This window comes from Talpa europaea, assembly GCF_964194135.1.
Source record: "Talpa europaea genome assembly, chromosome: 15".
In the NCBI taxonomy this organism is placed as follows: Eukaryota; Metazoa; Chordata; class Mammalia; order Eulipotyphla; family Talpidae; genus Talpa; species Talpa europaea.
This window is the reverse complement of record NC_140083.1, coordinates 13,156,108-13,170,075: the sequence shown is the minus strand read 5'-3', so window position 1 is coordinate 13,170,075 and position 13,968 is coordinate 13,156,108. Positions and strand designations below refer to the sequence as shown.

General features: G+C 35.1%; 1 protein-coding gene across 1 annotated transcript in view; it reads left to right on the top strand.

Annotated features, from left to right (window-relative positions):
- UTP20 (UTP20 small subunit processome component) overlaps positions 1-13,968 on the top strand; it is a gene marked incomplete at both ends in the record, with an annotated part of 79,188 nt that overhangs the window by 47,638 nt on the left and 17,582 nt on the right. The window contains 13 exon segments of the mRNA XM_084254919.1: positions 1,046-1,268; positions 1,810-1,952; positions 3,041-3,128; positions 4,004-4,147; positions 4,338-4,388; positions 4,493-4,645; positions 5,792-5,947; positions 6,582-6,722; positions 7,145-7,282; positions 9,696-9,835; positions 10,069-10,151; positions 12,584-12,873; positions 13,866-13,966. Coding sequence (XP_084111045.1) covers positions 1,046-1,268; positions 1,810-1,952; positions 3,041-3,128; positions 4,004-4,147; positions 4,338-4,388; positions 4,493-4,645; positions 5,792-5,947; positions 6,582-6,722; positions 7,145-7,282; positions 9,696-9,835; positions 10,069-10,151; positions 12,584-12,873; positions 13,866-13,966 — 1,851 coding nt within the window.

Sequence of the window (13,968 nt, the reverse complement as noted above, 5' to 3'; positions counted from 1 at the left end):
CTGTAAAGACAATTCAAAACACAGTGATTAAGAAGGTGGTCTCTAAAGCCATATAAACCTGGCTTCAAATTCTAGCACAATTGTGTCTTCTTTAGAAAAGTTGACCTCTCTAAGCCTCAACTTTGCTATCGGTAAGGTATAAATAATAACAGTCCCTTCTTCATTAATAATAGAGGTGAAAATAGGTAAAGTATCTTGCTTGGTGCCTGATATCTGTTGGACAAAGATGTATGAATATCTTGTTAGAACTTTTCTGTCAGTTAATCAGTATTGAATATGTTAAAGCTCTTAAGTTCTTTTTCCAATGATGATGAATGGGTAGAGCCAAACTATCTAAACTATCTGATATTTTTCAGTTTGGTCTTCTTACTGATTGTGTTAGGATTGTGTGTCTGGCTATAAAATAGCTTCTGGTTTGCCCCTGGCTGGAACACCCTTGTATTCTCTGCCCTTGTTGGAATGTTTTCACCAAGTGGGAAGTTCCTATCCTTTTGTATGACTCTTGGATTATTGGGCATGAATTCATCCACCTTCCCCAAAAATGATCTCAATCTCTGAATTTTACACATCCTGATATAGCAAATGATTGTTTGGTTGGTACAACAAATTCCCTTATAGCAGTACATTTGTTTGTATATGCGTATAGAAACATTCAAAGTCTAGACAGCTTATAATTGAAAAAGCATGTCTTCAATATGTCTCTTTAAGAAAGGACTTTGACTTTGGAATTAGACTGTGGTTCAAATCTCAACTCTACCATTTATTAAATGACTTTGGACAAGTCTCAATTTCTTCATCTGTTATGTAGGGAGATGTTACGATTAAATGAGAAGTGTTAAAGAGAGTGCCTACATAATAATAATAGTTTATAAGGTACTTCCTAGCATTGCCCATCACACTTTAGATTTGAAAGTAACTTCCCTTTTGAGTAATCTTTTAATCTTCATACATATTTGATAAACTCAGTATGAAAATTCACATGCAACATGTTTTAGAAATAAACGTAGTAAGAAATAAGTTGACAATTTCAATGATTTTCTTGCAGATATTTCCCTTTTCTGGCAAAACAGAAGCCTGGACATCCAGAATGTGATATTTTGACCAATGTTTTTGCGATTCTCTCAGCAAAGAATCTCTCTGAAGCCACAGCCAGTATGGTGATGGATATAGTTGATGATCTTCTTAACCTTCCAGATTTTGAGCCCACAGAGACAGTTTTGAGCTTGCCAGTAACTGGATGTGTATACACGGAAAGTGCAGATGGTATGTGTGGAGTACAAAGCCGTGATTCTTAAACTCTTGAGGTAGCATTTGTTCTCTGGGAAAGGAAAAATTCAATAGAATTTGACTGTTTTAATAACGTATGCCATTAAACATTTTAATAACGCATGCCATTTCTTTTCTCTAGGAATTCAGGCCAATTTATATAAACTGAATTTCTTTTCCAATAGTAGAAATTCAGATTATTTATATTCTAGAAAATTCAGCAAACCTCCAGGAACTTATCAAATGATTTCCACTATCTGTCTCTGAATTCTTTCCACCATATTCTCCTAATAATATACTTCACCATTACCAAAAGTGGATTTAATAAAACCTCAAGGGTCTCTTACATGAAATTTTAATTTAGCTAGTGATCCAGCTATTTTGAGTAAGAAGAAAGTTATTTAATCATCTGAGTTGAAGTTTAATTAAATTTCCATAATAAATGAGTGCTTTCCTTATCTGTCTTCACAAAGATAGTGTGCAGTTATCGTTCGAGAGATTAGTTAATTAAAATCAAAACATTTATCTTTATCTATTTCAGAATCTATCACGACAGGGGCACGATTAATTCTGCCTCATGTGCCTGCTATACTCCAGTATCTCAGCAAAACCACAATAAGTGCAGAAAAGGTGAAAAAGAAAAAGAACAGAGCACGAGTCAGTAAGGAACTTGGCATTCTTTCAAAGTGAGTGATATGTTGGTGCTTAAAAGCGCTTTTAATTGTTTTAATTATATTAAATTTTGTTTTTCAGTTTTAATGTGGTGATAAATAAAAAGGGCTTTAGGATTTTAAATACCTTTTATTTTTAAGTTAACGCAAAATTCTGCTTCTCTGCTGGGATGGTCATTGGAAATCTTTTATGACATCTGTCTTCATTTAATTATAAAAGGGAAGAGACATTCTAAAGTAGACTAGTAGATTTGTATATTTCATTATTTTCATATTTTCTTCAAGTAATAATTCAAATTTTGGTGAGATCACAATTTTCTATTTTTTATATTTTAATTAAAAATAATTTTAAATAGTTTATTGTTTTTGTTTTTTAAATCAAAATTTTGCAGTGATTTTTAACAAGTCTCTTTAGCAATAGACCTAGTATTATATAGTTGTGATGGCCATAAAATGCAAGGTAGGTAAACCTGAGGACAAAAAGTATTCTATCTTAAACTCTAAATCGACCATTATAGGGCTTAGTTATTGAAAGTTTACTTTTTTTGTTACTTTCAGCAACAACATCAGAAGCAAAATGGTATAATAGAATGTTCCAGAAACTTCATTTAAGGTTTTTTTAAAAAAATACTATTGTATCTCTATATTACACGGAATGGGAAACCACACTAAATATACTCATAAACTTTTATTGCTGGCTGTGTAGCCATAGAAAGATGATGAAAGATTAGGCACCAGCAAGACCAGGGTTGAGAGACCTGTTCTACCACTTCCTACCTGTGTGACATCACTTCTCTGAGCCTCAGTTTTCTCTGGGCAAAATGGGGCTAGTATTCCTACATGGTATTGTGAGGGTTAAATCGAAATACTAAACATAAAGCTTTAAAGAAATCTTGGCACTTAAAAGTGTTATTTTTTTTTTACAAAATGTGAAAATTACTGATGCCAAATGATAGCACTGGAGTTTGCTTGTTCCCCACCTAAGCCAATATTCGCGAAAGAAGTACCCTAGAGTTAGGGAAATGAAAGGTGGCATTGCTCGGTAGCTGGGTTAACCTTTCGTATCCCTTCCTTACCTATCGGGAATTTGTTTCCTTCTCTAGGATCAGCAAGTTCATGCAAGACAAAGAACAAAGTTCTCTCCTCATCACACTTCTCCTTCCTTTTCTCCACCGTGGCAATATTGCTGAGGTATGGATTCATAGGGCTCTTACTTTGTCTCTGTAGTGCCACTTCATCACCAGGTTTATTTGTGACTAATATTTATTTTGCTTAGATCTTATGATGTATTCTGAAGGAACTGAGAAAAAAAAAAAACTATACAGGTTTATGTAATTGAAAACAGAAAAATTGGAACTTCTATAGGAATGATAAACCAGCTAGAAGATGAAAATATTGTCCTCTGTCATAACAGTAAAAGTATTCAGTACTCCCTTTATTTTCTTGTTTTTAGTTTCTTATCCATTCCAGAACTTTTCTGCTCCTCTCTGGCTTTTAGAACCCAAGAAGTGCATTGTATAGTTTTAAATATGGATCACGGTGGCAAAACTGAGTGAAGAGTCAAGCTGTTAGAATATTCAGATGTAATGAAAAGTTTCTGATTTGATTTTCAAAGCCTAGTTCAATATGAATTAACAGTCTTCCCGTGACTCAAAAGGCATTTATAAAGCTGCCTGAAGTAGCTATACTGAACATCTTATACCACCTAGTAATCCAGTTTAGAAGATCACAGATCTGTAGACAATCAGAAATCTATATTTTATTTCAATAAGCTCATTTTTTTTTTTACCTTTTTTTTTTTTGACTAGACAGTAAAAGAAATTGTTTCAATGCCATGCTGCATATTTTCTTTTAGAATTAAAGGAAAAAACTGTTAGTGAATACTATTGTGAGTTCGATATTAGGTAAAAATGCCCACAACTTTTAAAAGGCTATGAAATAATTTTTCCACTTACTACATTCTGTATATATAATTACTTGTTTTATAATCTGTAATATATTAATGTACAAGTGGAACAGTTTTATAAATAACTAAAATATTATTTCTCCTGCTATTTGTTTTTAAGGATACAGAGGTTGATATTCTGGTGACAATACAAAACCTGTTAAAGCATTGTCTGGAGCCTACAAACTTCCTCAAGCCTCTAGCAAAACTTTTCTCAATTATTAAGAACAAGTTGTCACGGCAATTGCTTTGCACAGTTTTCGAGGTCTGTAATAGTTATTTTTCTTTATCACAAATCACCCCTGTAAATCATATTCACATGTAAAGCACATTAGCAACTTTCTTGGTCCCATGATAACTTCATATAAATTTGTGTGGGGGCAGGAAGCCAAAGGGAAGAGGGCTGAGAGTTAAGGTTTTATTCACTAATAATATGCTATTTTCTTTCCTTTCAGACGCTTTCTGATTTTGAGAGTGAATTAAAATATGTTACTGAAGTGGTCAAGGTAAGAAAGAAGAGCTTATTTCTCCTATGCTTCAAAAGTATTACCATGTGCTTATTTGGGATTTATATACCTTCATTCATAAGGTTTCAACACGTTTCTTGTAGCTTAATGCCTTTGATCGAAGACATCTTGATGATATCAACTTCGATGTTCGCTTCTCAACATTCCAGACCATCGCCTCTCATATTAAAGAGATGCAAACCGTGGATGTTAACTACCTAATTCCAGTTATGCATAATTGTTTCTATAATCTGGAGGTAGGTGTTGATAGCAAAAATCTATGAATTGCACGTTACTGTTTTGGTAATACAACTACATAACCTAATGTTTAATTTGTTTTTTATGGGGTCAAAGCTTTGTAGTATAAAAATACTTTGTTTGGCAGAGAACTATTATCCTCAGGATTTGAAATCAAGTATTTTCAATAAAATAATACATGCAGAAGCTCTTTGAAAAGTCAAAAAAGTGGTATTTTCAATTAGGGAAATTCATAAAGACAGAAGGTAAATTAGTAGTTCCCCAAGGCTACAGGGAGTGGAGAAGAGAGTGACTTCTAATGGGTTTAGGGTTTATTTTGCGGTGATGAAAATGTTCTGAAATCATATAGTGGCAGTAGTAGCACAACCTTGTGAAAATGCTAAAAACCACTGAAATGTAAACTTTAAAGGCTGTTTTATCATACATCAATTGCATCTCAGTTTTTTTAAGTTATGAGCTATATTACTGAAAACTTGTCTTCTTTTACTGATGTAGCAGCAATAAAAGAAATTGGAACTGTGTTAAATGCCATGTTGCTAAACTGAATTAAAACACAGAAATGGGGGAAATGAAACCCTTGATTGGTAATTAACTATGTAGTGACATCAATTATCTCTTTGTGGTGTTTTATAATTATTCATCTCATATTCAGTATTATGTTGCATATGAAAAAGTAATTGTCCATTTGGGGCTCATTCTCCATATATCAAGGAATTCTAAACCACTGCCTGGTTGGCAGAGTTGGGAACACTTTATCCACACTCACTATCCACACTCCTCAAACCAGGAACTCTAGAGCTACTAACTAGAATTATATCGGTCAACTCTCTTTCAGTGCTCATCTGATACTGAGTATTGAAAACTGACTTTAGTGAATCTTCTGTTCCATTTGCTTTGCAAAATCAAGCTAATTCAAAAGTTGGTAGTATTGTGTGAAATTGACACTTCTCAGAAATGGACACTTTAAAGTCATTTATTCCTCGTCACCCTGTGTTTGATTCTTCTTCAAGTATAAGGTTCTTGTGATAGGGATAGTTCTTAGTAGGGCTTTTACACAGAGCAGTGGCAAAATTGAATAAGCTCTTGCACTGGGAAATAATATTCCATAATACAAAATAATTTGGTTTTTTTCCCCCTACTTCCAGTTAGGAGACATGTCTTTAAGTGACAATGCCAGCATGTGCTTGATGAGTATCATCAAAAGGCTGGCTGCCTTGAATGTCACAGAGAAAGACTATAGAGAAATCATTCATCGCTCTCTGCTGGAGAGGTTGAGGAAAGGACTGAAGAGCCAGACAGAGGTACTGGGATTTGCGATTATAACTTGGTCTTTTAAGCACTAATATCTACCTTTTTTTTGTTTGTTTGTTTTCCCTTTCTGCTGTTATTATATAGAAGACAGACAGGCTTCGTACATTTAATTAAAATTCTTAAAAAAAAAAAAAGATTTATTTATTATTTATTTATACAAGAACCGGGGTATAGGCCAGATCCGCGGGAGGGCGAGAGGATTCACCAGAGACAGAGTGGGGAACAGAACAGACAGACTGACGAAATACACTGCTGAGGGGAGCAGCGGGCACAACAAGAGAGGTCTGCCGCGCCATGTGGGACCCTTGCCGGCTGGCTGGGATCAAACTGGCGCTGCAGAGGCTGTCGACAGCTTCATAGCATTGCGCTCAACCGCCTGTGCCACCTGGGGAGGCCCTTAATTAAAATTCTTTAATGTGTAAATACTCACTATACTTTTAACAGGGGAGCAGAGATGAAAAGGAAACCAGTCACTTACTCTGCTTTTATATTGTTTGTTTATTATAGCGGCAACATTTTAGTTTAAAAGCAATAATTTTGTATGTGTATGTTTTTTTAATATTATATAGGAAGCAAGTTGTTTTTAAAATTTAAAAAAAGTGTTTCTCAACTTGATATTTGCAGAATATTCAACACGATTACACCACACTGCTTTCCTGTTTAATTCAAACCTTTCCAAACCAACCAGAATTTAAAGACTTGGTCCAGCTTACTGATTGCCACGACCCAGAAATGGACTTCTTTGAGAATATGAAGCATATCCAGGTAGGAGACAATTTTACTGTTCTGCCTGTAAAATTAGTATTTCAAACAGTTCTGCCTTATTCTAAAAGATGTATTTTAAGTGTCATTGCCTGCATGTGGCATTCAAAACTTCTCCCAGAAGTTTTGAACTTCTCATTCCTTGATTTTCATGATCATCAATCACATTTACATAGGAGATGATCATTTTCTGGGATCTGGTTTCTTTGGCAGTATTGGAACCACAGTAAGAGTATCCTCTTTCTCTGCCATTTCCTAAAAGGTTTACAAGTGTTAGGGGCCATTGTTAAATGCTATGGATTACGTCTCTGGAAGCAAATCAAGGCACAGATCTTTGCTCATTCCTTTAAGACCATGATACTGAAATGGAGCTGGTTGTAAATGAGATTATTTAGAAACTAACTCTTACTTTATCTAAATGATAGATCCACAGACGAGCAAGAGCCTTGAAGAAACTGGCAAAACAACTAATGGAAGGCAAAATTGTGCTGTCCTCTAAATCTCTGCAGAATTATATCATGCCATATGCCATGACTCCAATTTTTAATGAGAAAATGCTCAAGGTAGGTTATATGATCTAGAAACAAATAGAGCTCTACCCATAGCATGAAACACTTTTCCAAAATATGAATGGGCTTGGTGTCATTGATATTTATGTTGCCACCATCATTTGAGGCTTAGAGTAGTTCAGAGGGCTTTAGAACCATGTCTGACACATAGTAAGTACAGTATAAATCATGGCTATTTTTATTTCCACTGTTAGTTCATAAAGGCCAACCACAGATGATTCCCCCTCTTAGAAATGGTCACATTACTAAAATGGCATTTGTGGGCCTCCCTGGTGGCTCAAGGGATTAAATCTTAGCATTTTCAGCCACTGTAGCATGAATTCAATCCCACCCAGGGAGATAACCCACATTGCACTGCAGACGTCTCCTGTCTCACCTGCTGCTCCCCTCAGCAGTGTATTTCGGTCAGTCGACCTATTCTCCCCACTCTGTCTCTGATGAATCCTCTCACCCCCGACACCTCTTGCCTGTACCCCAGTTCTTGTATGCATAGATAAATAAAAATAAATCTTAAAAAAATACTTTTAAAAATAAGTAAAATGGCATTCGTTTAGTTTTGCATTATAGGACTTAATTCTGGTCAACGCTAATCAGCAGTCATTGTTTTCCCAAGTTGCTCATAAGAGTTATATGAAATAGTAGCTTCTTCAGCTCTCTACCAGATACTGGCACTATTCTAAGTACTTTAATGCATAGTCTTACTTCTCATCACAGCTCGGCCTTATGGGGTAGGGACTGTTAATCACTATTTTTATAGGAGAGTAAATTGAGATTATGTGACTTCTTCAAAAAAGCAAAGTCAGAACTACTACTTGTACATCTTTACCATTATACTGTACCGGGACTTGCTTGGTGCCTGTCACATAGGCACTGCAGAGACTTTATAAATATGAAGTAGATTAATAGAAGACAGAATGTAAAAATTCAAGTCTAATTGATGTAATATTAGGATTTGTGACTTGAATTTATATTATTTTGATTACTTGGTCCTATTCAAGGATAGATTTTCCCTGTTGTTTCACAATATTTAAAAAATTTTTAAATAAATAAAAGAATACTTACTTAAATTCTGGCTGACAGAGTCAGCAAATACAACCCATTCTGAACTTCACGGTTGTAAAATATGAAAGAGTTATAGATAGATGTACCATGCTAACGCCAACCAAAGCTAAGTATAATTTACATTTTTCCCATCTACATCTTACAAGATTATTTTTACTTTTTTGTTTCTGGATTTCATTTATTGCTCTGTCTTCATGTTCACTAATATGCAGCTTTGAATCTGCTGCTAATCGCAGTGTTTCTTACCTCTCAGAATTGACTTCTACCTCTTTATAAGTCCAATTTGGGCTTGTTTGTACTTCTTACATGAACTTCTTTTAACACGTACGTGTTTTCCCTTCGTGATTATATGGAAAATTGTTATATCAACTGTTTTAATGTCTTGTCTACTGTCTATCATCCATATCATTTCTGGGTATTTTTCTGTTGGTTGATTACTCTCATTAGAGATATTTTTCTGCTTCTTTGAATGCCTAGTAACTATTTATTAAATGCCAGCTATTATAAATTTTGTCTTGTTGGATGCTGGGTGTATTAGGATTTGTTTACATATTCTAGAGAATTGTTCTCAGATTCAGTTAGGCCATTTGTGAGTGGTCTGGTCCTCTCAGAGCTTGCTTTTAAGCTTTGCTGGTCAGGAGTAGCCACTAATCGAAAGTTAAAACTGGGCCCTCAGTAGAGGCAGTACCTTTGTGTGTACCTGAATAGCCAGTGCTTTATGTATCATGAGATTTTTTCATTTTTACTGTTAAGGAACGTGAAGTTGTCTTATTAATGGGTGATCTTTAATGAGAGTTATACCTGTTCCTTTTTGGCAATCCTTTCCCCTTCCCTTCTTTGCTTAGGCATGCTGATCAGTGCTTAGCTAAAGACTCAGGGGTCCTTTCTCCGTGCACCTTTCCTTGCTGTGTGGTGCTCTTCTCTCTGCCATTCCGCCCTGTGGACTTGAGCTGCCGTAGCCTCACTTCTGTCGCTGTAACTCAGGGACACCAAGGGCCCATTTTGGGTTTCCCTTCCTATATGTCCTGACAGTTCATTCCTCAAGTGAATTGGAGTAAATAAAGGTTCACTTCATTTGTTAACTTTCTCTCAGGGATCACTGTCCTGCATTGTTTAATGCCTAGAGTCTGAAGAAATGTTTCATAATTCTTTAATTGCAGGAAGATGTCATTCCTTTAATTGACAGCATCTTTTCATAGAGCTTAGGGAAAAAATGGAATATACTTTGGCATTCTTTGTATAATTGCTGATAACCTGCTGTCAAAGCTTTTTAATATATGGAGTTAGCTGTTTATTTTATTAGCAAGTACTTGTTCTGTGTTGACGCTCTTCATTTATTTTACAGCATGAAAATATAACCATCGCTGCCACAGAAATTATTGGAGCTATTTGCAAACACCTGTCTTGGTCAGCATATGTATATTACTTGAAACATTTCATTCATGTCTTACAGACAGGACAGATGAATCAAAAGTTGGGTGTCAGGTATGGTCAAACTTCTTGTTTTTGTTTTTAAAATTTAAATTTTTGGATATTTATTGAAGTTGTATTTTCTGTGGTCACAACCTTTACCTTGTATTAATGAGGTTATGCTAAAGTCAAAAATGCCTAGAACTAGTAAAAAATAATCTGACATTACTAAGCCTTTAAAATTCCTCTCCTTTTTAAAAAAATATCATTAATCAAATGAACATTTCTGCTTACCTTTTCTTTAACAGTTTGCTGGTAATAGTATTAGAAGCATTCCACTTTGACCACAGATGTCTTGAGGAACAAATGAGAAAAATTCAGAATGAAGAAAGTAAGTTTTTAAACTCTCTTTTTAAAAAAATGTATTTATTTTATGTATACAGAAACTTGGGTACAGGCTAGAGGTGTGGGGGGTGAGAGGATTCACCAGAGACAGAGTGGGAAACAGAACAGACAGACTGACTGAAATACACTGCTGAGGGGAGCAGTGAACAAGTCAGGAGAGGTCTGCTGCACCATGTGGGTAGCTCCCTGGCTGGGGATCGAACTCTTACTGCAGGGGCTGCGGATAGCTTCATAGGCTGCATCTTAACCCTTTGCGCCACCAGGGAGGCCCGAGTTTTTAAACTTTCTTAAACTCGTTTTCCATACTATTCTTAGATAATTTATGATCATTAAATAAAGATGGCAAAACTCAATTTTTTCCCTTTTTCTATTCATGTAGCAACAACCAGTAAATGATTCAGGAGGAAGTTTAAAGGAATGGTTTGACCATTTATGTAAAAATATATTTAACAAGAGAGAAGCCCAGACTATTTCATATGGATGAAAAATATATAAGCTGTAGATTATAGAGAAATTCAGTTTTTCACCTTCATATGTAGAAAGAACAGTAAGCAATGAATGCAAAGAAACTAAAATTTAAAAATTGGAGCAGCAATTAATGAAATATGTAATAAGAAAGAATCATTGAACCTGAAAATAGACATTTGAAAAGATCATAAATGAGCATACCTGACAAAATCGATTTTCAAAACATCACAATTAAATGAAGGAGGTGAAATATCTTTGTACTTAAAATTGAATGCTTTGGTGAAATGTAAAAATTCTTGGAAAAATAAAATTCAGAAACTGACTTTAGAAGAAATGGAAAATATGAATGGGTCTCTATTAAAGAAATTGAAGCTTTACTTAATAATCTAATGGAATTGCCAGACCTAGACTGTTTTACAAGCAAGTTCTACCAACATTCAAGGAATAATTTCTAAGCTTATACCAGCTATTGTATTGGAAAAGAGGAAACTACCACTAACTCATGACGTTGGTATAATTAATTGGTTAGTGGGATTTAACACATTAGCACACAAAAAGGCATGATTATCTAAGTAGATATGAGGGAAACGTTTGATTAAATTCAATATCCATTCATGATGACAGTGATTATCAAACAAGGAATAAATAAAATTTCCTTAACCCGTTGAAAGATATCTTTGGAAAAGGTAATACAACATCATGCTCAATGGTAAAAGATTGGAAGTTTTTGGTTTAAAAGCTGAATGTGGCAGAGATGTACTGCTGCTGCTTTTATTGAACACTGAGCTAGAGTTTCTAGCAAACTCAGAAAAATAAGGAAAAGAATGAAAACTTAAATAGTTATCCTAATTGTTTTGACTAAAGGTGTTGAAATATTGTGGTCTTCAGTTTGCTCTACTCCAACACTCCTTCTTACACAGAATTTTCTAATTCTTTAATTCACAGCAAAATCACTGTAGCACCACACTCATGAATAGAAAAGACAAGTTTAAATTTGTAGGAACGAGTGTTCTGAACAATTAAGGTACTAAATAAAGTCCCTTAACAATTGATTTTCAATCATTTGAATCTATGTATTTCAAATTTTGTATAAACAGAAACTTTAAAAGTTAAAATACTTAATCTGTTTAACTATATCTTCATAAATTTCAGTGAAGTTTAAAACATTTCTCATTTGTCCTCATAAGAGCTTTATGAGGATATTGGGTTTTACTCGCCCTTTATTTTTAATACAAGAAATTAAGATTTGGAAATGTAGACTAATATTCCCAAAGTCAACACAGCCAGTAAATTAAAATGAAGACTTCTAATCACCATTTTTTGAAAGTCAATGAAGTATCAATACGTGCATTAGGTACATTGTAGACTGTATCTTATTTAAGCCTTACAATAGTCTTGGGAAGTCAGTGCCATCTCTATTTTACTGGTAAAGAATCCAAAGCCCAGTAGGATTAAGTTAACTGACCCTCATCACCCAACTTGTTAGCAGACGTTGGTTTCGAATTGCCCCACAATCCTGTGCTGCCTAATTTTCTTTAATAAACTGAACCTTCTAATAAAGGATATTTCTGCATGAGAATGTTCATTGCCACTATCACTTCCATGCTTGTGAATGTAGGATTTTGCTTTTGGAGACCTCTACCTTCAGTACTTTGGAATCTTTCTTTTAATTAAGATGCTCCTGACACCAGCCTTCCATTGTGTTCCCCAAGTACCCTGCACTTGTATTCCATGCTCTTATAATTGCCAGTTAGCTTGTCTCTGTCCCTCATTAGACTAAGCTGTGAGGAAACAAAACACCATAGCTCTCTCCTTTAGTGTTATTTCCTCTGCATTTAACCTTGCTCACCCGTAGTTTTCATATTGGGTGTTAGTGGAAAACCCTGCTTACCACAACCTTGCTGTTTTCTTAGTTGATTTAAGGTGATTTTTGTTGTTTACTAAACATAGACACAACAGAAGTGATTGAGTTGCCAGACCATGAAGCAATGGAATTAGAGCCTGTGGATGAGGAAGAGAAGGAAGATGCATGTAAGAGTTTGTCAGACCACAACGAAGAACTTGGAAACGCTAATCCCGCTGATGGCGAAGGGACATCAGCTATGGAATCCGAGAACATCACACCAATCCTCTCTTCCCTTCCTCAGAATAAGGAAGAATTGGAGAAAACAATTAAAAATATCCAAGGAACCATTACTGGGGACATCCTACCCAGACTACATAAATGCCTGGCATCTACGGTAATCATTCTATTTGGGGCCCAGCAGTCTATGATCTTAGGTATTGGGGGTCCTTGCCAGACCTAATTCTTGCCAGGTCCTAATTCTTATTGATTGACTTCAGCTTTCAGATTTTGTTCTCTCTGAACATTTCACAGTGTCCTTAGAGACTTAAAGGGAATTTTTCTTATAGACTAAAAGTGAGGAAGAACATAAGCTCATAAAAATCAAATCACCTCTCTTGTCTTACCTCGTCACCTTCGGGTTCATGTCTTCAGCTGCTAGGTAGTAATGCTCCTTCACTGTGATTTTGACATGGTACATATATGCTTTTCTATCTCCTATGTGGATATTAAAATGACGCCCATTTCATAAATCATTAAACATTAAGAGTCTATGTTACATTTCTACTTGACCACTTCTCTACTATTAAAAAAAGTCACTATTCCCTAAGTTGCTAGGAATAGCATTTAGGCAGGTGTCCTCATCATCAGAGCTTCTCCTTCTCAGTGTAGAACTGGCCAGGAGCTGGAAGGTGCCCCCAGCCTGCGTTGCAAATGAAGTTTGATTGGAACACAGTTATACTCACAGTTGTCTAATTGAGCTTTTGTGTTACAAAGGAGTTGAGTAACTTCAACAGAGAACAAATAATCTATTTGGCCCACTGCAGAAAAGTCTGCCAACACCTGGTTATAAATATTGACTTAATTCTTTTGTATATTTATAAATAAATAACCTTACTTACAGAACTGTATTATCTACCATTGTCACTCAAACAATGAAAGTTCAGTTGACACAGACTCATGTGATATATTTTGAAACAAGCATTTGAACTTTGAGAAGAACCTTATTTCTATTATAATTTTTAGAGAGTTTCTCAAATTACATAATTTAATTTTTTTAAGATACTAAGGAACAGCAGGTAGATCCAAAGAGCTTATCTTTCAAAGGCAAGATTATAGATTCCTGGTCCATTTATTTTTGTTTCAGTTTAACCTAAATTTTTCTTATAGACTAAACGGGAAGAAGAGCATAAGCTCATAAAATCAAAGGTTGTGAATGATGAGGAAGTGGTTCGAGTTCCCTTAGCTTTCGCCATGGTTAAACTAATGCAGT